This window comes from Barbus barbus (assembly GCF_936440315.1).
Source record: "Barbus barbus genome assembly, chromosome: 17".
NCBI classification, from domain to species: Eukaryota; Metazoa; Chordata; class Actinopteri; order Cypriniformes; family Cyprinidae; genus Barbus; species Barbus barbus.
Window position 1 is genome coordinate 8,055,496 of NC_136745.1, and position 25,965 is coordinate 8,081,460.

Genomic DNA, 25,965 nt, shown 5'->3' on the forward strand with positions numbered 1-25,965 from the left:
CCTTATTTCCTCTGAGACGCTAAAGACTGATGAACTATTGAACAGGAGCCGCTCGGAGATGTTTGCGCTCCTGTTCGTCTGTGGAATGCTGTTCGCTCAAGCTCAGGGTAAGAACATCAGCGCTCACCTTACTCTAAGACCAGAAATACAAAGGAGATCTAGCTCACTTCTCAGTTATTTCTAAGGCAAATGTCTCAAATTGTGCTCAGATTTTCAAAGATACAAAGTCTGCATTCAAAAATCAAAGCTCAAACATTTGTCACCAGATGATCTGAGCTGCTCTTCAAGTTCATTTTACGGGATCCCAGCTAACAGGGAACATTCTCACAATGTTCACTAATGTTTTAGAAATGTTAGGACAAAACATTATTAAAGCAGTTTATGGAACAATGTTCTTAGAACAACATTCTCATGATGCTATTTTTACCTGATGAACATTCTAAGAACTCTTTTGTAACCTATACTAAATAATTGATACTAAAATGAGATGTAACTTTCCATTAAATCCATTAAATTTATTTTTCAAAATGTTTGCTGCCACATGAAGAATCAAGTGTACTTTTTGCTTGTTTTACATGAATGTGAAACGGTTCTTGATTTGGTTCTTGTCTGCATCTCTGCAGATGTTTGTTTCTTGATGTTTCTGAAATGGGTTCAGAGGCAGAATTGACATGTTGATTTTTCTCCCAAAAGTTCAGATATTGAACTGTACAGTGACATTATGATGCTGATATTAATGTTGAATTATTGTTCAATATCCTTTTGCATTTATGAGTGATATGAACTCTCCTCAGATCTCTAGAGTTTTCATCCAGTCAGTTATCACGCGTGCAGCGCTGTTGGGTTTGGATTTACTGAGGTCCTTCTGTGCATTATAGGTTAGAGAGTTTATGAATCTAGTAAGAAACACTTCCCTATAAAAATGAAGTCTAGTTATACTCAATTTGGGGCTTTTTATGAGTTTTATTATTTTTAGTGCAACTTGTTAGATGTCTGCAAGCACAGTGTGAGTTCTCTACATATTCGGTAAATCAGAGAAATATGATTAAAAACTACAATAACTGAATAAAAGTGGTGTCGTTTCTCAATATTTCTGTCTTGTTTTCCAGTACAAATATCTAAATAGTCTTAAATCAAGATACATTTGCTTGAGATGCAAAATGACTTGAGATGCCTTTTTTTAAACAAAATGTAAAAAAATAACTTAAAATAAAATAAAAATGATAATTGATTAAACAAGAACAGATATCTGCCAATGAAGTCAGTACTTGTTTTCCATTTAAATTAAGTTCATTTTTCTGACCCTGTTGGCAGATATTTATTTAGTAATAAACAAACTTCTAATTTTGTGTCATTTTGCATCTTAGATATTTGCACTAGAAAACAAGACAAATGAAGAGTTCAGATGCAAAAAAGTGCTGTTAAAATTAGTATTTTTCTCAGGCTCCTTTGTTTATATTCAGCTATTTTTGTCACATACACAATTATACAGAGTATAACCAGCAGTGAAATGTAAAGTATTTCACTTTAATAGCAAAAAACAAAACAAAAAAAGAAACTATTCATTGCCACTAAAGTGAAATTACTGAACCTACACAAAGGAGCCTGATAAAAATGCTAATTTTAAAAGAAAATTTAAAATGGCACATAGAGGCTTTTGCATTTGAATTCTTCAAATATACTGAGGAAGAACATCAGTTTTTACAGTCTGAGCAACTGGTTTTGGGGAATTTTATAGATTAATTGATGTTAAATTCTTGGTATAGCTTGTTGAACAGAGTTTGAATCTGATGGGGGAAAAGTCTTATTGATTCCAGTTTGTGCTTCAGATATAGGAAAGCAGAAGTGAGAGGAAGATCAGGATGTTTGGCTGATTGCGCAATGCAGATCACTGACTCCCCATGTTCTCTCACCACACACACGCACGCGCACGCGCACACACACACACACACACCGCTTTCATTTCTCTTCTCATCACTCCAACCTTCAGAACAGCACATTCACAATCAGCCTTTTCTTATTGGTGTGACGCTGAGATGAAACTCACACGTTGCATGAGATCTGCTGTAAAGAGAGCTGGGAGGATGCTGTGTGTTTTGGTTTTAAAGGAATAGTTCACACAAAAATGAGCATTTGCTGAAAATGTCCTCACCCTCAGGCCATCTAAGATGTGGATGAGTCATGAAAACAGATTTGGAGAAATGTAGCATTACTTCACCAACGGATCCTCTGCAGTGAATGGGTGCCGTCAGAATGAGAGTCCAAACAGCTGATAAAAACATCGCAGTAATCCACAAGACTCCAGTTAATCAATTAATGACTTGTGAAGCGAAAAGCTGCGAGTTTTTAATAAATCCATAATCAAAGCGTTTTAAACATTTTAAGCTTCTGGCTAAAATATGACTCCATAATTCATAATTCAATGCTTCCTGCAGCAAAAAGTCCATCCCCCTTTGTCCTCTCACATCAAAATCTACCCAAATAGACTGTTTTTGCATGTAAACAATGCTTAATCTGTGCAGATTTCACTCCTGATTCAGACAAGACGACTTTTTTAGTAAGCACTATTATGGAATAAGGACTCATATTTTAGCAACAGTTTGAAGTTAAAAACATCCTGATGGATTTGTTTCTTACAAACATGCAGCTTTTCACGTCACAAGACTTTAATGAATGGACTTGAGTGGTGTGGATTTTTGTGATGTTTTTATCAGCTGTTTGGACTCCCGTTCTGACGGCACCCATTCACTGCAGAGGATCCATTGGTGAGCATGCAATGTAATGCTAAATTTCTCCAAATCTGTTCTGATGAAGAAACAAACTGCATGGCCTGAGAGTGAGAACATTTTAAGCAAATAATCGTTTCTGACAAATCTGAAAGAGAACTTTGTAAACTAAGATATAGGTGGTCAGATTTTGTGTAAAAAACACAAGGGAAGCACACACTATTACAGTGAATGGTTTGTGGTTTTACTGCAGGTACAGTAAATCTAATTAAATATACAGAATATAATACTTCTTTGGCTATTTCTGTACTGTTTCACATATGATTTAAAATAGAATTCAATATAAAGTGTGCTGTTTGCAGTAAGTCAATTCACCTTTATTTATAGCACTTTTATAATACAGATTATTTGAAGGCAGCTTCACAGAAATACACAGGAAAATAACAGTGCTGCAAAATTCAGCGATTATGAAATGACTCTACAGAAAACCATATTGTCAATATTTAGATCAATGAATGACTTCTGTGGAAATCCAGAGGAATTGTGCAACTGAGAATATAGGGTTAGATGTGGTTTGTCAGATCTGTGAGGAGTTTCAGTAGTCTGTTGGTGAAACTGCTGAAATTTATGAGGTGATGAGAGGTCAAGAAAGTGTTCACAATGTCTTTATTGTGAGTCAAAAATCATCCAGTGTTGCGAAACGATGCGATAAATTCTCATTTTCATCTATTTTTACTGAATTTATACTTTGTTTGCTCTTATAATGAATATGGAGTAAACATCTTATACTGTATCATATTTGAGACACCAGTTTCTAAGGCCTCTAACAAGATCAAAACCGTGCTGCTGTCGTCCGATTCATAGTTTAGACTTTTTAGCAAGTAAAAGGTCTTTTAGTTTAATTGTACCGTAAAAATCAGTGCGAATCAAATAAGATCATCAGGCTTTTGTTTGCAGAAGCTTTACATTCACCGTTCCTCAGTGGAGAAATGATCTTCCCAAACCTCTAAAACATCTTTTGAGGAACGATTATTTGTTCATCTCTGAATTGTCATTATATTGCATTGCATTATATGTTTTGATCATCAAACTATATATTTAAATATCATCTTACTAAGACATATTATTGGAGATATAGAGTGACGACTGATATTTACATCATTTTATGTAAGTATCTGCTATACTGTATACTGCTATACTCATTGATTTACATTACATTATCAGCATCTGCACTAAATTGCATATTTTTGCTCAGTTTGAGCCTCTGAATAAAATGAGCTGTTTTTTCCTCTATATTCTCACTGTATCAGACTATACGAGTCATAAAAGCCTAATGGATCACATATGATACAAATGGCTGTTTTTTTTGTTCAACAAGCTGTTCCATTTCAAAAAATGATTTTTCTGACTGTTATTTCATATGTCAGGCTTTGCAGTTTAATCTTCCCGTCTGTGTTTTTATTGGCAGGTTGGTCTGAGCCGCGGATCAGGCTGAACTCTGGAGCTCCGGTCGGTACGGACATGATTCTTGACTCTGGTTCTCCTCTTCATCTGATCTGTGAAGGTGAAGGCCCGGTCACATGGCTTCCCCGACTGGCCAGACACAAGCGTTTAATCTCCAAGGAGGTTGGAAACGTGCGCAGTTTCCGTGTGGATAGAGCCACGGCGGAGTTTACAGGAACATACAAGTGCGTCTATATGAACGGAAATGATTCAAACGAGTCATCTTCGGTTCATGTGTTTGTCAGAGGTGAGTGAACACTTTCAATGCTTTCATTTCTGCTTATGAATTAAACATGCTTTAGAAATGCAGAAACAAGATCTTGAAGAAGTTGATCTGTGTTGGTTGCAGATCCCCGAATTCTCTTCGTCTCACCGAGCATGTCTCTGCGTTATGTGCGGAAAGAAGGTGAAGATCTGACGCTCCCGTGTCTTCTGACCGACCCCGACGCCACGGACTTCACCTTCCGCATGGATAACGGCTCAGCGGTGCCCTACGGCATGAACGTGACCTTTGACCCCAAAAAGGGTGTCCTGATTCGCAACGTTCAGCCTGGATTTAACGCCGATTACGTTTGCAGCGCTAGAATCAGAGGGATGGAGAAAGTGTCGAAGATATTCTCGATAAACGTCATTCAACGTGAGTTTCATTTAAACCCATGTGTGCTTTCGTATGAATCAAAGAATAAACGCTTCAGACTGAAACATGATTTCACAAACTGTTCCAAAGACATCGTCGAATTTCAAAATGTTCCAGTTTATTATTTTGCTGAAAGTATTTTACAGGGTTTGCCAAACTGGAGTTGATGAAAGCTAAAATGTCAAATTAATAATAAAAAAAATTAAAATAATTCAAATTAAATTAAATAATTTTCAAATAAAAACAACCAAAATGAGACAAAAATTAAATTCAAAAAGACATCAGTGAATTGTGTAAACCATATGTTGTTTAATTATTGACATATTGATTTAAAATCTCTAATCTCTTAAGAATTTTAGGAACAAATTAAACATATATATATATATTTATTATATATGTGTGTGTGTGTGTGTGTGTGTGCGTATATATATATATATATATATATATAATATTAATTATATGTATGTTTATTTATTAAATATATAATTAATATTACATGTAATATTATTATTAAATATACAAGTAAATATTTAAGGTCAAAGGGCTAACAATTAAGTTTGTGAATCCCTGATGTACAAGATTCACTTCATCAAAACCATAACAAGATATTGAAGTTAATAAAAGCTACTCATTTAATAACTCTATTATGTAATCAAATGACAAAAACTCCAGATTTTAAGAATAAGAATAAATTGAAACATTTTAGAAATCGAAAAGGCTTATTTATTTTTTGCCAAATGAATAATGGACAGCAGGTTTTTGATGAAAAACGAATAATCAGTTTAATTGTATAATAAATAAATAAATAATTTTAAATTAAACCCTTACTTAAAACAATTAAATATTTGTATTTTTTTCACCAGCCTGCCATCAACCAACATCAAAGAACCACGAACGTAGGAATGTGTCATTGAAATATTAACTCAAAATCTGATGGGACTTATATAAATATTAAATATTTTATGAATATTTTATATATAAAATATTATTAAATACGTATAGCCATATATAATAAAATTAATTAATCAATATAAATATTAAATGTAGCCTACCATTAATACTAAGTATATATATATATATATATATACATGCACACACACACAAGTAATTCTTTTAGGTCAAAGGGATTTGTTTTGGGAATCCCTGATGCACAACATTCACTACATCAAAACTGTAACAGGATATTTAAGTTAATAAAAGCTAATCATTTAATAACTCCTCTATACTTTTTTATTCAGGATTACATTTTCCACCGTACGTGTTTCTGAAGAGAAGCGAGCATGTCAAACTGGTGGGAGAGAGATTTCAGATCAGCTGCACCACAAACAACCCCAACTTTTACTACAACGTCACATGGACACACTCCTCTAGAACGGTACGACTGCATCAATTTATGACACAGCACTGTTTGCATCACTGATAATAATCAGAAATGTTTCTTGAGCAGCAAATCTGCATATTAGACTGATTTCTGAAGGATCATGTGACACTGAAGACTGCAGTAATGATGCTGAAAATTCAGCTTTGATCACAGCAATAAATTACATTTTAAAATATATTCACATAGAAAACACTGAATTTAAATGGAAATAATAGTTCACAGTATTCCTATTTTTTACTGTATTTTTCATCAAATAAATGCAGCCTTGTTGAGCAGAAGAGACTTGTTTTTCTCGGTTCATTCCCAGCTGCCCCGAGCAGAAGAGAAATCGACGATGGAAGGGGATCGTTTGGCCATTCAGAGCATCCTGATCATACCTGCTGTTCAGCTGTCTGATTCGGGTAACATCACCTGTACGGGTCAGAACGAGGCCGGAGCAAACAGCTCCACCACACAACTGCTGGTCGTGGGTGAGAAACAGAGAACAAGCACTCTGTTAATACATAGATAGATAGATAGATAGATAGATAGATAGATAGATAGATAGATAGATAGATAGATAGACAGACAGACAGACAGACAGACAGACAGACAGACAGACAGACAGACAGACAGACAGACAGACAGACAGACAGACAGACAGACAGACAGACAGACAGACAGACAGACAGACAGACAGACAGACAGATAGATAGATAGATAGATAGATAGATAGATAGATAGATCTTTTAGTTATTATTAATTGTTACTAAAACACTATTAAAACACTTTGATTTGTGACAGACGAGCCGTACATTCGACTCTCCCCGATGCTCTCGTCTAAACTCACTCACCGCGGTCTGTCCATCGAGGTGAATGAAGGCGAAGATGTGGATCTCAGGGTTTTGATCGAAGCGTATCCACCGCTGATCTCACACCAGTGGGTGACTCCAACATCCCACAATGCCTCACTCCCAGAGAACAGGTTTTACAACTATAACGACAGGTCAGTCTAAAACACACGTGCCAGATTGACAAATCTGTAAGCCCAATGCGAATGTTTTATTACGGATATGTTGAGGTCACTGTGAGGGTTGTGAATCTATAGGTACGAGGCGCTGTTGTTCCTCAAGAGACTGAACTTCCAGGAAACCGGAAACTACACACTCTACGTCAAGAGCAGCATGAAAAACGCCTCCATTACTTTTGATATTAAAATGTACAGTAAGTACAGTTGCAAATTATTCCCCAAAATTATGTTTTTATATTTTAATTCCATTTTACATTTATTTAGTACATTTTTATATTTATTTATATATTATATTATTATTTATTTTTAATTATAGTAAATAATAATTTATGTATTTAATTTATTTATTTTTTATTACATGTTCCAGATTAAATATTAAGTTAAGCTTTACCAAAAGCACACTCTGTAAAAAGCAGAGGTTAAATTAAACTTTAAAATCATTCATGTTTACATCAAATTTACATTAAACATTAAAACTTGTTTCTGTTAATATTATTTAATGAACTTCACATTACATGAACTGCCAATCAACAGTGGCAGTTTTAAGTGAAAAAATATTTATCATTTTAATTGTATATATTTTAACACGCTATCAGTATGTTTATTTATTTTATATTTATATTTATTTATTTACTTATGTTTTTTATATTCCTAATGTTCCAGGTGAATGTAAAGAATAGTATTAAAATAAAAACTTTTATCGGTTAATATTATTCAATGAACCTTAGATAAATGTATGCAATCAATGTATTGCTAATTGTTAATGTTAATTAAGGCAATAACTAATAGGTCCTTTTTGTAAACTGTTACCAATTATTCTATAAAATTGTTCTCTAAATTTGTCTTTTTAACCTTGTTCTTCTGTCCATACATTTAAAACACATGGAAAATGATGTTCATAATAGAAGTTCATATATTTTATATAACTTTGCACAGACAAGGTTAACGCACGTTCAGTTCCTTGTATATTTGGGCCCGTTTGCTTCTATTTCAAGTTCATTACTCCAACTGCAACACAAAAAAATCAATTTTGAGAAAATCAATGCTGCTGATAAGAGCTCAACTTTCTGAACCCAGAACCTGTAAAGAAATCAAGTAACATTTCCTTCTGAAACAGTAAAGCTGATTCTGTTTCACAGCGAAACCTGTAGCGACGGTGAGATGGGAGAACGTCACCACTCTGTCATGCAGGTCTTACGGATATCCAGCTCCCAGCATCTTCTGGTACCAGTGCACAGGAATCAGAACCACGTACGTCATTATATCTGACACTGACAGCCTGTTATGAGGTCAAAACCAACATGACTTTAAAATCAAAACCCATTTTACTTTTGAAAAGCATGTTTTTTGCTTTTATTGTGAATGAGACACCATCTGGTCAATTCCTCAGGCCATTCCCTATAGATTTTTCAGTGAGAAATGTAATCAATTTCACTTCTGTAATCAGATGCATTTTTATTTCCTCTTTTAAAGAACCTTTCTTACCCTATTTTAAATAATTAATCATTCAGACGTATTATTTTTGGGAAGATTAAACATTTTAACCAGACAAAAAAAAAAAATACTAATCACCTCAAAGACACAGATGCAATGCAACACTTAACTTATAACCAGGAAAATAAAAGTTCTTGTGATTTAAAATCACTTTACAAGAGTAAATCACACTAAATAAGTCAATGCATGAAAGCAATAAAATGTAACATCACAGGCAACTCACACAGCAGCCAAAATGGTCTAATTTGATGATGCAGAGAAAAATAAAAACTCAGATTTTTCCAATTATATTTAAGTATCAGCTTAACAAAATAAAAGCTGTCAAATGTCAAACGTTTTGGCTTTAATAGCAAAAGTATTTCAAATGTATCATTTAAATGATTTAAACATTTATAATCTGCAAATATTTAATGTGTAATCTGCAAAGGAGTCAAAAATATGTTCAAATGCTCCATTTAATGTTCTTTACACTTAGCTTTCACAAAATCTCTCGTTTACTTTGGCTGCAGGAAAAACACCCACAGATGCAGCAGAACACGTCTGACTCATGTTTGCATTTTCTTCTGTCTGGGAGATTAAGCATAAAATCATGTTATACATGTGAAGCTGAGAATTGAATTTTTTCTTTTTTGGGAAGTTTTTGGAATCAGCATCTCAAAATGAGTCAGAAACAAGTATTGGATTTGTTTGGCAGATATAATGCAGAGCAGAACAGTTTAATTAGTGCAGATTCTAGATTGTCTAAAATGACTCTTTCAGCATTAGCAGCTTTGATTATTGTTGAGTTGTATTTGATTTATTGTTGTATTTTATGTGTTCACCAGCTGTCCAGAAAACTCCACGGGTCTTCAGCCCGTCCAGACACAGGCGCTGGCATTTCATAAGGATCCGTACGGGTCGGTGGGTGTGGAGAGCGTCCTGACCGTGGGACCGTCCAACCAGAGGATGACCGTGGTGTGTGTGGCCTTCAATTTGGTGGGACAAGGCAGCGACACCTTCACCATGGACGTCTCTGGTAAACAAATGCTTCAGACAGTTCTTTTCAAAAATACAAGCTGATATCCCTGGTGTATTGATCACGCGAGTGTGTTTTTGTCTCAGATCAGCTCTTCACCAACGCTATGTGTGGATCTATAGTCGCGATGGTGGTTCTAGCGCTGCTGCTCATCTTCATGATCTACAAGTACAAACAGGTGAGATGATCACAGCTGCTTCCAAACTCAAATCTGCTTGATCAGCCAAAACGTCTTGTTTTTCACACTATGTCAAAATTCTGTTTAACCATTTCAATCATGTTACTGTTTTTTGTGAAGTATTCATCAGGCAAGTTACATAAAAAAAGGTTCTTTACTGATATAGATGGTTCCATGAAGAACCTTTAACATCCATGCAATTGTTCCATTGATGGCAAAAAGGTTCTTTAGATTTCTAAAATGTAAAGAAAAAATGGTTCTTTTAAGAATTGTTCACTGAAAGTTTTTGTGGTGGAACCAAAAATGGTTCTTTTATCTCATTGCGGTTCTTGAGATTTTTAAATGTCCTTAGACAAATGGTTCTTTTAGGAATTGTTCACTGAAAGGTTCTTTAAGAAACCAAAAATGGTTCTACATTCTTATAAATAAAGGTTCTTCATTAGCATTGATGGTTCCATGAAGAACCTATAGCATTACTGGAAACTTTGCATTCCACAAAAGATCCTTTATAGTGGAAAAAGGTTCTTTGAGGAACCAAAAATGGTTCTCAAACGCAAAAACACCCTTTTGGAACCTTTATTTTTAAGAATGTAAATCTCAGTTCCTTATTCCTGCTCAATTAATTAGCTATTATTATTATTATTTAGTCATTTAGCAGACGCTTTTATCCAAAGCGACTTACAAATGAGGACAACAGAAGCAATCAATTGTAGTATTAAAACAGATCCAAAACTAAAAGCTAAAACTTTATAAATACTACCTATACACATTTGAAAAATAAAGAAATTAAATAAAAATGACAAATGCATACAACAAAAATTTCAAAACTTAACATTTAAATGAAAAACAAAAAAATAAAGCTAAAAACAATTCAAAATATTAAAGAACAAACGGTATAAGAGTATAATAATGATTCTAACATAACACTAAGCCAAACACCAAAAGAACAACAACTATTTATATGTATATGTACAACCACACACACATACATGCATACATATATATATATATATATATACATACACATTTATAAATTATATATATATATCATTTCATTTCCATTTAGTTTGTTGAAGTATTAAAATAACTCAAATTAAAGACCTATACAGACATAATAAATTCAGACATTATTTAACTAAAATTAAAATAAATATCACGACAGTATAGTTTATCAGTAATCCTAAGAAATAACACTGAGCCAAACACACATGCTAACAACAACAACTTACTTACACATAGAAAGAAATGGTTATAGAAACTGAAACAGAAGTGAAACAAGTAGTAGAAAAGAGGAAAAATAAAAAGCGATACATAAATCCTTTGCCGGTGTCCCAGCCCGGTGGAGTCACACGGTAGAGACGATGGTCTTTACACTCTTCGGTCATCACACGAGGAGGCCTTCACACGACAACTGCCGCGGTAAACTAAGCTTTTTTTAGCTCACAAACCCCTAATTCTAGAAAAATGAAACTTAGTACACCTGATTACTCTCTTCATGTCGATCACATTCAATAGCTTACATTAAGACTCCACCCATTACAGTAGCGGTCCTTTTTAAAAAGAAGAGTACTCTGTCTTTTCACAGCTACTTTTTCAAAATTTATCCAATTCTTCGGAAAATTGGATGATCTTTGGACAGAAATTACTAAACAGAATTTTTTAACTTCTAGTGAAAAAAACGTTATGATGTTGTGAACGTAACGAGGTTGCCCCAAAATTGGTTCAGAGGGTGTATCTCTGCCAAACTTTGATCAATCAGAACGAAACTTGGTACACTTCGTCGTGAGATACCAAAAATTCACATTTTCGCGTATAACTTTTGAACAGTCAATCAGAAAATTATAATCTTTGTGTCTATGGATTCCTTGGGTCAATTTTTGCCAGGATTGGCTGAACCACGTCTCCGCCATTTCGAAATTTGTCATTAATTGCAATATCTTTTGAACCATTTGACATATCTGCACAAAAATCAGTAGGGATCATGAACACAATGTCCTGGAGGTACCCTGGAAGAATGAATACAGCGCCACTTAGTGTTCCAGAGATATAACGATTCTTGCAAAAATGCTTATAACTTTTTAAAATGTTGTCCAAAATTTTTGATTTTTATGTCGTTTTGTTCCCTGGGTTATGCCGATTCTGACTTGATGATTCATTAAGACTTGGAATGAATATATATATATATATATATACAGTATATATATATATATATATATATATATATATATATATATACATTCCAAGTCTTCTGAAGAAAAATTATCATCATAAATGAAGAACAGACTGAAATTAAAAAATTTGACTTCCCGTTCATCACTGCCCTCCTCAAACCTCATGTACTCATCATCTCAAATCAAACATTCAAGTCAAATTTATATGTATATCACAATACACATTGTTTACAGAAAACAGCTTTTGTTTTTTTAATATTCACAGATTTTTCATTTTTGCGTCAATTTTATTTGTTTTCTTTAAACATTTGATTTATTTTTTAGAGTAATTTTTTTTTTATTTTATTTAAAAAATAGTTTACTTAAATATTTTTTTAATGTAACTTTGTATTTAGCTCTTTTCAAAAGAAAGTGTCAATGGCTGTTAAGCTCTAACACCCAGTATCTTAACAGTAGTTCATATGACTCATGCACTACTGTATATGATATCTTTCATATTCTTATGAATATTCATAATATTCTTCATATTCAAGTCTTCTGAAGATTAATGATCATGATAAATGAGGAACAGACCACATTTCACTTAATTTGACTCCTCCAGCATTACAGCTTCTCAATTCAGAGATTCAGTTAAATTTATTTGTATGTCACAATACACATAGTTTCAAAGCATCTTTACATAAAAGAGCTTCTATATTTTTTTATATTCATAGGGTTTTCATCTGTGTGAACAGTAAATGAAATTAAACCGTCTCTGTTGACTCTATCGACACATGTCCATAAACTCATGAACATCGCCTTCTTTTAAATATGTGACCCTGGACCACAAAACCAGTCATAAGTAGCACGAGTATATTTGTAGCAATAGCCAAAAATACATTGTATGGGTCAAAATTATACATTAGGATATTAAGTAAAGATCATGCTCCATGAAGATATTTTGTACATTTCCTATCAAAAATATATCAAAACCTCATTTTTGATTAGTAATATTCATTGTTAAAGACTTCATTTGGACAACTTTAAAGGGGATTTTCTCAATATTTGGATTTTTTTGCACCCTCAGATTCTAGATTTTCCAATAGTTGTATCTCAGCCAAATATTGTCCGGTCCTAACAAACCATACATATTCAGCTTTCAGATGATGTATAAATCCCAATTTCTGGTTTTGTGGTCCAGAGTCACATATTTCAAACCTGTTGATTGCACACAGTGAATTTCTCCGCAGTATTGTGTTGATATATGTGTGTAAATCCTTTCAACAGCAGACTGAACTCTAGTTTCTGTCTTTTGGTAGAAACCCAGATATGAGATCCGCTGGAAAATCATTGAAGCCACAAATGGAAACAACTACACCTTCATTGACCCGACACAACTGCCATACAATGAGAAATGGGAGTTTCCTCGAGACAAACTAAAGCTCGGTTTGTACTGATACTTCACTGATGCTTCACACGCTCACATATGACAGATTTCTGAATCATGGACATCATGAAAATTCATTTAACACCATTAACCTGAACTAACTGACTTTGTTTTGAGATTGATTGGTTAATTGATTGATTGATATAATAAAGAATCTGTTTTGTTCCTTTAAAAAAATATTTAATAATAATACAAGATTATGCACTTGAGGAGTTTCATCATAGAAGCAGTCTGTGCATTTGGAATGCAGTCACTGATGGAGTGATTCTGGTGGTTGTTTGTGCAGGAAAGACTCTGGGAGCAGGAGCCTTTGGGAAGGTGGTGGAGGCCACAGCATACGGCCTGGGCAAAGAGGACGATGTCATACGTGTAGCTGTCAAAATGCTGAAAGGTCAGAATACATGACTATTACAAAGAGTACTATAGTGTTACCATAGTTTTTAGTTTGTTTATTTGTTTTTAATAGATATGTACTATGGTAATGGAATACTGTGGAACACCATTTTTCACACCTATTTTATTTATATTCAGCTAAAACCATATTTTAAGAACATTTTGGTAACATTCACATTAAGTTATGAAAATGCCAATGTTTTTTTTAAACATTCAAAACCTTATTTTTTGTTTTTTTTCTTAACATTTCTTTTAACGGAACATTCCATTTTATTATTTTAAAACGTAATGAAAATGATATTTCAGAATGTTTTTGGAATGTTCAAAATTATCTTTTTTTTTTTAATTAAGAATGTTTTTCTCAGTTATGTGAGCGTTAGAGAAACATTCCATTCTATAATTTTAAAAAGTTATAAGAATGTTACATTTGAATTAGCGCTGTCAACCGATTAATCGCGATTAATCGCATCCAAAATTAAGGTTTTTGTTTACATAATATATGTGTGTGTGTGTGTACTGTGTATATTTATTATGTATATATAAATACACACACACACAGTATATATTTTGAAAATATTTACATGCATTTACATGTATATATTTATATTCATGTAATTTATATTATATATAAATATATTTAAGATATAAACATAGCATACTTCTCTTAAATATATACGTGCATGTGTGTGTATTTATACATACATAATAAATATATATATTTTTAATTTTTATTAATATTTTTTGTACTTTACACAGTACTCACATATATATAACGTAAACAAAAACTTTTATTTTGGATGCGATTAATCACGATTAATCATTTGATGGCACTAATTAGAATTTTCTTTCATCATTTAAAACACCCTTTTTTTTCTATTTTAAGAATGTTTTCTCTAAACATTATGAGAACATCTCAAATATCAAAAATGTTCCATAAACATTATTTCAAGAATATTTTGTACTAACATTTACACAACCTTAAACAGTGTTTCCTGTTAGCTGGGATAGAAATTTATACGATGCAGATTGTGTCAAAGCAGCTTCCAAGAAATAAACAGGAGAATAAAAGCTTGCAAAATTCATCAGTTATGAGACAAATTTAATTTCAGCTGTACAATAGTGTCATTATTCAGATCAGTCCAGTTAATACTGTTAACATTTTCATATAATCGGCATCAGAAACTGAAAATGCCACTTTGGTATTTTGATCTTTCTCTGACAAAAGTCATTTACAAAGCCAGTGAATGAATTGTGTTGTGTTGCATGCTGGGAGCAGCCAGCGCTCACCCAGACGAGCGAGAGGCTCTGATGTCCGAGCTGAAGATCCTCAGTCATCTCGGGCAGCACAAGAACATCGTGAACCTGCTGGGCGCCTGTACACAAAGCGGTAAGACCATCCAATTGTTTTAGTCCATCCTCCAACTCAGATTGGTTTTAATAGATGTTTTTTATATCTAAGCCAGTTAGAAACCATGTAAAAGCATCAGAAACTGGTCATGGCTGGATTCTCCTGCAAGAGTTGATCAATTTTGGTCATTTTCCCGGCTCGTTTCCAGGTCCTGTGCTGGTGATCACGGAATACTGCTGTCATGGTGATCTTCTGAACTTCCTGCGTAGCAAAGCTGAGAACTTCTTGAACTTCGTCATTACGATTCCGAATCCGGTGATGGATTATAAGAACGTCAACACTGAACGAATGTTTCTCAGAAGGTCGGTTTAACAAACATTTTTAAAAATCATATACTGTAAACTGAAAACTCAGAATATTTCAGCAGATTAAAAGAAAAACATGTTTTGTAAAACCCCAAAAATGACTTTAGACTCACGAGTCTTTGTCATTTAAGGTCGTATTCACAGAAATTTAGCGAAACTTGTCTAGAGAATGTCCAAAATGTCCATTTTCCATTGTCATGAATGAAAAAAGCACTGCTTTCACAAAGAATCCACTTCATCAATGCAACAAATTTGCAAATTGTGAGTGACAAACTTGAACCTGTTGCTAAATCTTTCACCCTCCTGAGAAATTCCTTGATCACATGGATTCATATTAAAATGATTGGATTTCGCCAGCACAAATTCACAAAACAGCAGGAAATGTAACCATGACTTTTGAGTTTATACTCAACTTAAAATTAGAAAAGTGTTTGATTGTGTTTAATTGAAAGTGCATGTTTTATTATTATTTGTTTATTGTGATTGTTTTACCGGTGACAGTGACAGTGGGATTTCCAGTACTTGCTCTGATAATTATCTGACCATGAGACCAGCCTCATCCAGACCCACAAACTCAGCTCAGAGTGAGTCACAATCTACTTCCTTCAGACACACGTCATCATAAAACCACAAGCCACAAAATGCTACAAATCTGCAATATATGAATATCATATTTTGCTCAGAAACATGTTACGTTACAGAAGTGAAAAGAGTTAAACTACAGTTAACTAAAACTAAAAACAATTAAAAAATGTTTTACTAAAAATAAAATAAACTATAAAATTATGAAAAAAATTGTAACTTATTTTATTTCAGCTAGTTCACAAGGCCAACTTGATTTATTAAAATTGACAGCATTTTAGTAATAAAAAAAGATTAAAAGAATGATGTCATTGCATTGTGAGATTTAAATCAGATTATTTTTATTTAATCCTGTATGAGTTTATTCTCATATTGCTAGACTTTATTTGCATAATTATGACTATTATTAAATATTAATACTGTAATTAAACAATGCTATGACTTTATTCTCTTAATTTTGACTTTATTCCCAAAATCTATCAAGCTTAATCACGTAGGCCTATAAGACAGACTTTATTTCTTTATTACTTTGACTTTATTCTCATAATTGTGCCTTTATTCCAAAAAATGATGCATTTACGTGCACCCTCTTAATGCGATTTAATGAGTTTTTGACAATATTGCGATTAAACTTTACCTCATGTAAATGCAATACTTCGATCTAAATAATGCAATCAAGATCATAATCGTAGCAAGCATATTCATATTAACCTTTAAAGACCTTAAAGGGTTAGTTCCCCCAAAAATGAAAATTAGCCTGTGTTTTACTCACCCTCGAGGTACCCTAGGCGTATATGACTTTCTTCCTTCAGACGAAACCAATCGGAGTTATATTAAAAATGATCCTGGCACTTCTAAGCTCTGTCATTGCAGTCGGCAGGTGTTTTTGTTCAACAGTCCAAAAGATTGTAAATAAAGTGTGCGCATCCATAATAAACAGTGCCTCCCACGGCTCCGGGCCTCCTGTAGCGAAATCACATTTCTATGGCACCGAAAAAGCATGGAATACAAGCATACAAAAGTGTTTTTAAATCAATTAAAACACCTGCTCTTTCTGAGTCCATCATTTGTGCTGTGCAGTGGGGTATGTGAATAATGGCAGTAAAAAAAACACAATTCTTAGGGAATAATAAGAATAATGGAAATTGCATGCAAACGGGAATGAAGAGCTTTGCTCTTATAATGCAAATAAATCCTTACTCTGATTATTGGAAATAATCCCATTGTTTGTGCGCATGTATGTTCTTGTAATCTTAGATTCTTTTCACAAGGCACTAAAACACTGTCGTATGAAATAACTAAAGCTAAAACGGAAATAAAATGAAAAAACACAACCTAATAGAAATGTCACAAAATTAAAGTACAATTAAAATGAAAACTGAAAATACAAAAATAACTAATTCAAAATATTAATAAAAACTATATTAGTATCTCAGTGTTGCTAAAATAACAGAACTTTAAGAGACCACCATAAAAGCTGTTCTTCCTCTTGTGCTGCAGGTTCTTCTTTGGACTGTGAGCAGGCTGAGGACTCGTGGCTGCTGGACATGGACGACTTACTCAGATTCTCCTATCAGGTGGCACAGGGACTCGACTTCCTCGCCGCGAAAAATGTGAGTCCCTAAAATAAGCAGCAATGAGATCTGTGTGAGATCTGGAGGAAGTTACATTCACAAACAATATTTAAAGCTCATCTTCATTTAATCTAGAACTGATTAAAAGTGAATCGGTGTCATTTTTCTCGACAGTGCATTCACAGAGACGTGGCGGCCAGAAACGTCCTCCTCACCAACAGCCGAGTGGCCAAGATCTGTGATTTCGGGCTGGCGCGAGACATCATGAACGACTCCAACTATGTAGTCAAAGGAAACGTGAGTGAACAAACGTCACAAACACTGAGATTCCAGCTGACAAAAACACGTTTGGCTTTAGTTCCCACTGCGCATTACTGCTCTCTGAATGTTCAATACATCCAGTTTAATGTTTTTAAAAAGATTTTCTTGGTTATTCGTTGAGGAAAAATTCAGTTTTATTGCTTGGTAAACATTATGGGAACGTTAATTTAAAATGTTCTCTGAACGTTCTGACACAAGTAGTTACATTTACAAAACATTTTAGAATTTTTTTTTTCCAAAAATGATGTAAAAATGTCTTTGTGCTAATGTTTTTGGAGCAATATAAAAATGTAGATAACTGAAATTCTATTAACGTTACTGGAATTTGTTTAATTTTGAGAAACGTATACAGTATGTGTGTGTGTGTGTGTGTGTGTGTGTGTAGGCGCGTCTTCCAGTGAAGTGGATGGCTCCAGAGAGTATTTTCGACTGTGTTTATACGGTTCAGAGTGACGTCTGGTCTTACGGGATCCTGCTGTGGGAGATTTTCTCATTGGGTGAGACTGAAACCCTTATATTATGTAGTGGGTCAATTTGACCTGCATTGGTTTTTAAGTTGTTTGAAATACTGGTTAAAGTATGATTTTTTTTCTCATTTGGCGTCATGAACATGCATGCTGTTTCGACACTTGTGCTTACCAGATTTCTCTTATGATGGGATGTTCTTGGGCAGTTTGACCCATTCATTTTATGGCTAAAGGCACCCAGATTTTTAACATAAAAAAGTAAAGTAACACACTTTACAATCAAAACTTCTGACAAGACGAAGTTTGTATGGTTTGAAATGTGGTTTCTCTGCTGAGAGCAAAACCTTTATTTTAATTGAAGTATTAAATGATTTCCAGTCTCACTGAACCCTGGGTTCTGGTTTGAAGTCTCTGTGACAAACTTTCTCTTATTGGAGTAAATGTGTGTGTTTCTCCAGGTAAGAGCCCGTATCCCAACATACTGGTGGACTCCAAGTTTTATAAAATGATCAAATGTGGCTATCAGATGTCCAGACCTGACTTTGCACCTCCAGAGATGTGAGTGAGGCAAACAGTATCACACACACATAATCAATCCTTCACAATTCAGAGTCAACAAAACTGAAATAACACAAATGCAAGCGAAAAAATAGACGTCATGATGTCAACCATCTTCATGCTCTTCATCATACACTTTTGAAGGAAGTGAAGAGCACTTCATGTTACTTCACTGCAATCGTGTTATTTCAGTATCACTGTATTCATATTTTTAATTAGTATTTTCTGTTTTCACCTTAATTTTAGTTTCATTTTTATGTTTTTCACACATGTATAGTTTTGTGAAATTTTTAGTTTTTGTCAATTTTATTAGTTTTTTAAAAATATTTAAAAATTGTTGTGCTTTTCATTTTTATCAGTTTTTTATGGCTATTTTATTTTTATTTTTTCAGTATAACAGTTAAACTAAATGAAAATGAGAAATGTTACCTCCAACTAGATGTAAAATAAGCTTAAGATTTTATTTGATTTCAAATTTTTTTTTATGTTTTTATTTATTATTATTATTATTTGTAAAGGCATTCATAATCAGAATTTTCTCCATTGGCAAAGGCATTCATATTTGTCTCTTAAACTAAATTCAAGCATTTAAGCAGGAACTTTTAGATGAAAAGCTTTTAAATCTCAGTAGTTTGTCCAAATCTTTAATCGTGTGTAGTGTGTAGTTTTATTCTCATCATGAAAGGACACGTATGAATCTTTCTAGAGGCTCAGCACTAAACAAATGACACGAATAGAAAAATAAAACACATGAAACAGAGATAATGAGTTCTCAACAGTGACTGATGTTGACTGATTTTCCATGCGGCTCTGATTCAGATCCAGTCGTTCTGCTCAGATCTTTAGTTCTGCGTGTTAAACACATGATCTGACGGCAAGGCCTTGATTTTCCACACATTTCATGCTCGTTCTCTCAGCTTCATCCTCACAACTCTCTCTCCACAGCGACTTTACTGAACTTCAGTATCTCTGCGTGAGGGTAACAGAGTAAAGATTCATAAATCATCACTATTTTACCCCAGCTGTTCCACTGTTGGTTTAAAAATACTGACTTTTACAGTTTATAAAAAAAATTCCAAGCCGTATTTTTCACTGAGCATCTCAATTAGGTGCTTTAAAACATCTAATAAAACTATAAAGAGTGGATCTGAAACATGGTGATAACAGTGTTTTAATTATTTTGTTACAAAACTAGAAGAGAGTTAATTGCTTCAGTTCATGCTGCAGGAAAGCGTGCAAAATACAATGTGACCAAAAAAAGCAGTCGAGTGTTTAGTCACGCTACACTCAACTCACAAAAAAAGCCCTGTTATGAAAAACAGGCCTCATTTCACCTCAAAATACAAAGAAAAAAAAATCTGAAATTATATTTTGTTAATAAAAAAAAATAAAATAAAAAAATAGATTTTTAATTGATGTTTTCAGTTTTCATTTTTAGTTTCTGTTATTTTAGTGCATCAAGTTAAACTAAATTAAAATTTAGTTTATGAGATGTGCTTAACATTAAGCAACTAAAAATAGAGGCTTCGTTTTCCATATACAATATATTCCTATTTCTTTCTTTAGTTTTTTGCGGTGAAAGTGATAGTGATGTTGTGTTCAGGTACACCATTATGCAGATGTGCTGGAACCTGGAAGCCACTGAGAGACCAACATTCAGTAAAATCAGTCAGCTGATCGAGAGGATGCTGGGAGACACAGAAGATCAACAGGTACATCCCTCATGAGATTTCATCTGTCTATCAGTATCCTGTCACGAGGCCGGACTGCAGGTCTGCCCTTCCCCACCAGAGGTCGCCATCTCCCTTCCTCCCGGACTCCACTCACAGGATTACACGCATACACCTGTTTCATTGCACACACCTGGCTAATCATTACACCCACAGCTGATCCCCATCACCACGGACTATATAGCTTCCGCCTTCTCACCACTCTGTGTGCTTTCATTATATGTTGTTACCCGTGATTCATGTCCTGCTTCATGTTCTTAGATCTGCTTATGTTATGTTTTGGTTTCTGTTTATTGTGCCGTGTTGGCCTTTGTGTTAGTTTGTTTTATTAAAGGCACCTCCCTTCTTGACATTTTGTATTTTCATTTTTCATGTTTTTGTGTTCTTAGTGTTGCAGGTGGAGCATCTGGGAGCTGCTCCTTTGTTGGGGGGTAGTGTCACGTATTCTGTGGGTGTGCCCTGGTTGGCCACCAGATGTCACTGTCTTGTCTGAGCACATGGGTTTGTGTTGTGATTGTTCCATGTGTTCCCCGGTTGATTGTCTAACTCCGCCCTCTTGTTATCTCGTTATTGGTTTAGTGAATTCACCTGTTCCTGCTCGTTTGTGTCCCTATTTATGTTCCTGGTGTTTGCAGTTCTGTTCGGCCACGTTGTTACATGTTGTGTACGGTCAGTCGTGTGTGTTCCTGATTCCTGTTTTTGCCATGCTCTGTTTTCCCCCTCGGGGTAGTTTCTTTCTGTTTTGTTTGTTTTTATAATTAAAACCACCATTCCCCTGCACTTGAGTTCTCGCTTCATTTGCACTGCACGTATCATGACATATCCACCTTATTTTTCACTGTGGATGTAAGATATTTCCAGTTACATGCAAGACATCTGATTCATAGAAAACTAGAAGAATAACAAAGCGCAGTAAACTATTTGTGCAACAAACCATTATGTATAATTATATATATATTGGTTATTAAATAATATGATAATTCAAAGCAGCATAACCGACTGATTTTATACAGCTAAAATAACTGGAAGTGAATGACAGTGGAAGCCACACACATCCAAGATACAAAAGGCCACGCTGCTCTTATGTAATAAATAAATAAGGTGGATACACTATAATCAGTGAACCAGTACGTCATACCTTAACACATTTTGCATTTAATATTTTTTGTATTCTAATTTTGTCTAATCTAGTATTTTTAATTTTGCATTTTTTTTTTTTTGCATTCTAATTTTGCATTTTATTTAGCATTTTGCTTTTTAATTTAACATTTTAATTTTGCATTCTAATTTTGTATTTTGCATGTATAATTTTGCATTCTGCATTTTAATTTTGCATTCTAATTTTGTATTTTGCATGTTTAATTTAGCATTCTAATTTTGTACTTTGCATGTTTAATTTAGCATTTTAATTTTGTATTTTGCATTTTAATTTAGCATTTTAATTTTGTATTTTGCATTTTAATTTAGCATTTTAATTTTGTATTTTGCATTTTAATTTAGCATTTTAATTTTGTATTTTGCATTTTAATTTTGTATTTTGCATTTTAATTTAGCATTTTAATTTTGTATTTTGCATTTTAATTTAGCATTTTAATTTTGTATTTTGCATTTTAATTTAGCATTTTAATTTTGTATTTTGCATTTTAATTTAGCATTCTAATTTTGTATTTTGCATGTTTAATTTAGCATTTTAATTTTGTATTTTGCATTTTAATTTAGCATTCGAATTTCCATTTCCTATTTAATTTTGCATTCTAATTTTGTATTGTGCATTTTAATTTTGCTTTTTAATTTTTGTATTTAAATTTCCCATTTTGAATTTTGTATTTCACATTTTTATCTAATTTTCTGTAAAAATGCCTTTGCAGGCAACTTTTTGCCATCTGGTCAGATCATTAGATGAGATGTTAAAAATTGAGATTTGATATCACTAAGTGCATTGTGGAATACGGTATCTCACACAGTGTGCATGCTGTACTATTTGAAAAATGTAGTTATGCATGTATTCCTTCCATGCATATAGAAAAACCGTGTACATACTGCAGGATTAGTTCAAGTGTGTTATGAAGATGTTTTATTTTGAAAACAGTCCAGTCCAGAGTGAGTAATGAACGAGTCATATTCATGAATTATTTCCACAGGAAACACAGTACCAAAATGTCCAGTCCAATGCAGATGATGACCAGCAACTAGAGTCATGTGACCCTGTGAAGCATGAAGAGGAGTCATTTGAGACGTCATGTGACCAGGAAGAAGAGGATCAGCCGCTCATGAAACCCAACAACTACCAGTTCTGCTAAGCGCTTAACTAATCATCTAACTAAAGCGGGATCTTCTGTCTGAACATCAACAACAGTTGCACAATCCGTTCACTAATGCATGCATGTGAACAGAGATCTGACCTGTCACGAGGCCGGACTGCAGGTCTGCCCTTCCCCACCAGAGGTCGCCATCTCCCTTCCTCCCGGACTCCACTCACAGGATTACACGCATACACCTGTTTCATTGCACACACCTGGCTAATCATTACACCCACAGCTGATCCCCATCACCACGGACTATATAGCTTCCGCCTTCTCACCACTCTGTGTGCTTTCATTATATGTTGTTACCCGTGATTCATGTCCTGCTTCATGTTCTTAGATCTGCTTATGTTATGTTTTGGTTTCTGTTTATTGTGCCGTGTTGGCCTTTGTGTTAGTTTGTTTTATTAAAGACACCTCCCTGCATTCTTGGACCCAGACCTTGTTTCTGTAACGTGACAGAATGAAAGCACCAAAGATGGGTCCAGCGGGGAGGTTATTGAACATGCGCCAGGGGGATCGGAGCGTGGAGGATTACTCCAAGGAGTTCATCGGGTTGGCTCGGCAGTCGACCGTTGAGAAGGAGTGTCTGGTGGTCTTTTTCTGGAGTGGTCTAGCTGAGCCGTTCAGGTCCCGAGCACCATACTGGGACCCTGAGGAGTCGTTGGATGGTTACATCGACAGGATTCTTCAGGTGAGCGGCTCAGCCTTCAGGGTGGAGTTAGCGGCGGAGATGTCGGCGGGGCATGCTCGCAGCGCTCCCGAGGCAGCGGTGGCCGTGCACAGCGCTCCCGAGGCGGCGGTGGCCGCTCTCTATCCCCCAGAGGTGGCCGAGAATGCCGCAGCGGCGCCCACTGTGGAGGCTGAGTATGCCACGGCATCCCGCTCCCGGAAACGGAGGAAGAGACGGAAGAAGGCTTCCGTCTCACAAGGCCAGGAGGCCTCCCAAGAGCTCACTGCTGGCCAGGAGGCCGTGTTAGAGCCACCCGTGCTCCTCGCCCTGCCGGCGCCACCCGTGCTCCTCGCCCTGCCGGCGCCACCCGTGCTCCTCGCCCTGCCGGCGCCACCCGTGCTCCTCGCCCTGCCGGCGCCACCCAGACTCCTCGCCCTGCCGGCGCCACCCAGACTCCTCGCCCTGCCGGCGCCACCCGAGCGCCTTGCCCTGCCGGCGCCACCCGAGCTCCTCGCCTTGCCGGCTCTACCCGAACTTCTCGCCCTGCCGGCTCCACTCGAGCTCCTTACCCGGCCAGAGGCCGTTCCTGAACTCACTGTCTGCCCTGTCACGGCCACAGAGACCGTTCCTGAGCTCTCTGTCTGCCCTGTCACGGCCACAGAGACCGTTCCTGAGCTCACTGTTTGCCCTGTCACGGCCACAGAGGCCGTTCCTGAACTCACTGTCTCCCCTGTCACGGCCACAGAGGCCGTTCTTAAACTCACTGCCTGGTTTGTCCCTCCGGCCCCACCCTGGCTGGGCCCTGGGGTTCCTGTTGGGCTGGAGCCCCCCTGGTCCGTTCCTCCAGACCCGCCCTGGCTTCCTGCGCTGCCTCCATCTCCAGACCCTCTGCCCCCACACGGACCTGGCCCGCCACCCCTCCCCCTGTTCACTGTTTCACCCCCCTCCGGACTGTTGGATCTTGGGGAACGTCTGGAAGCCGTTCCTTTAAGGTGGGGTACTGTCACGAGGCCGGACTGCAGGTCTGCCCTTCCCCACCAGAGGTCGCCATCTCCCTTCCTCCCGGACTCCACTCACAGGATTACACGCATACACCTGTTTCATTGCACACACCTGGCTAATCATTACACCCACAGCTGATCCCCATCACCACGGACTATATAGCTTCCGCCTTCTCACCACTCTGTGTGCTTTCATTATATGTTGTTACCCGTGATTCATGTCCTGCTTCATGTTCTTAGATCTGCTTATGTTATGTTTTGGTTTCTGTTTATTGTGCCGTGTTGGCCTTTGTGTTAGTTTGTTTTATTAAAGACACCTCCCTGCATTCTTGGACCCAGACCTTGTTTCTGTAACGTGACATGACCGGTCATCAAACACGCGCCGTGTGTGATTTTACACGCTCTGCATTTGTAGTTCTGCTCGCTTGAAGTCTCGTAAACAGTCTTGAACTCGTCTGCAGAGTTGAAGCGTGTTTAATCCAGCTGGTTTCACTTCTCAGCAAAGTCCAAAACCTCCAAACCTCGGATTTGTTTGTTGTCCGATGTGCCTTTTTGGTAAACGTGCGTCTTTATTTGTTTTGGGACTTCTCTGTTGCCAAGGTTGGTAAGCAGCTTGTTCAGCGTTTTAAATGCAAATGCTGCATGTTCCACTTCCACTTTACACTTGATCTACGTGTCAGTCATGTTTCTTCCTATAAAATCACTGAAAATGACCACAGACACACACAACTCTTTTTGTGCAGCTAAAATAACTAGAAGCGAATGACACTGGTAACATCTCATATACACCATATACAGCCTACTTGTTTTTAATTGTCAGTGCAACAGTATGCAACAGCACATTTGGCAATTGAATATATATATATATTTTTTTGCATTTTAACATTGTTTTTTAATTATTATTATTGCATTTAATTTTTTTCCCATTTTAATTAATTTCGCATTAGAAGTTTGCATTTTATTTCATTTCTTTTTTTAATTTTGCATTTAAATTTGTCCATTTTAATTTATTTTGCATTAAACATTAAAATTTTTATTTTTTCTTTTAATTTTTTTTCAATTAATTTATTTTGCATTTTAATTTTGCTTTCTAAGTTTCCATTTTATTTT

General features: G+C 35.6%; 1 protein-coding gene across 1 annotated transcript; it reads left to right on the forward strand.

Moving 5' to 3' along the window:
- csf1ra (colony stimulating factor 1 receptor, a) lies at positions 1 to 25,180 on the forward strand. The gene is made up of 21 exons (XM_079438280.1): positions 1 to 107; positions 4,195 to 4,476; positions 4,579 to 4,866; positions 6,105 to 6,241; positions 6,555 to 6,717; positions 7,031 to 7,232; positions 7,335 to 7,450; positions 8,396 to 8,507; positions 9,575 to 9,765; positions 9,852 to 9,943; positions 13,413 to 13,539; positions 13,827 to 13,931; positions 15,210 to 15,320; positions 15,490 to 15,643; positions 16,148 to 16,230; positions 17,729 to 17,841; positions 17,977 to 18,099; positions 18,509 to 18,620; positions 19,049 to 19,148; positions 20,752 to 20,860; positions 23,020 to 25,180. The coding sequence occupies exons 1-21, from the start codon at positions 59 to 61 to the stop codon at positions 23,176 to 23,178; spliced, it is 2,928 nt and encodes a 975-aa protein (XP_079294406.1). The 5' UTR covers positions 1 to 58; the 3' UTR covers positions 23,179 to 25,180.
- The last annotated feature ends 785 nt before the right edge of the window (positions 25,181 to 25,965 follow it).

Coding starts and splice junctions, on each gene's coding strand:
- csf1ra (XM_079438280.1), top strand. CDS start 59: ATGTTTGCGCTCCTGTTCGTCTGTGGAATGCTGTTCGCTCAAGCTCAG. Junction 13,540..13,826: donor TCGAGACAAACTAAAGCTCG/GTTTGTACTGAT, acceptor TTGTTTGTGCAG/GAAAGACTCTGGGAGCAGGA. Junction 17,842..17,976: donor ACTTCCTCGCCGCGAAAAAT/GTGAGTCCCTAA, acceptor TTTTCTCGACAG/TGCATTCACAGAGACGTGGC.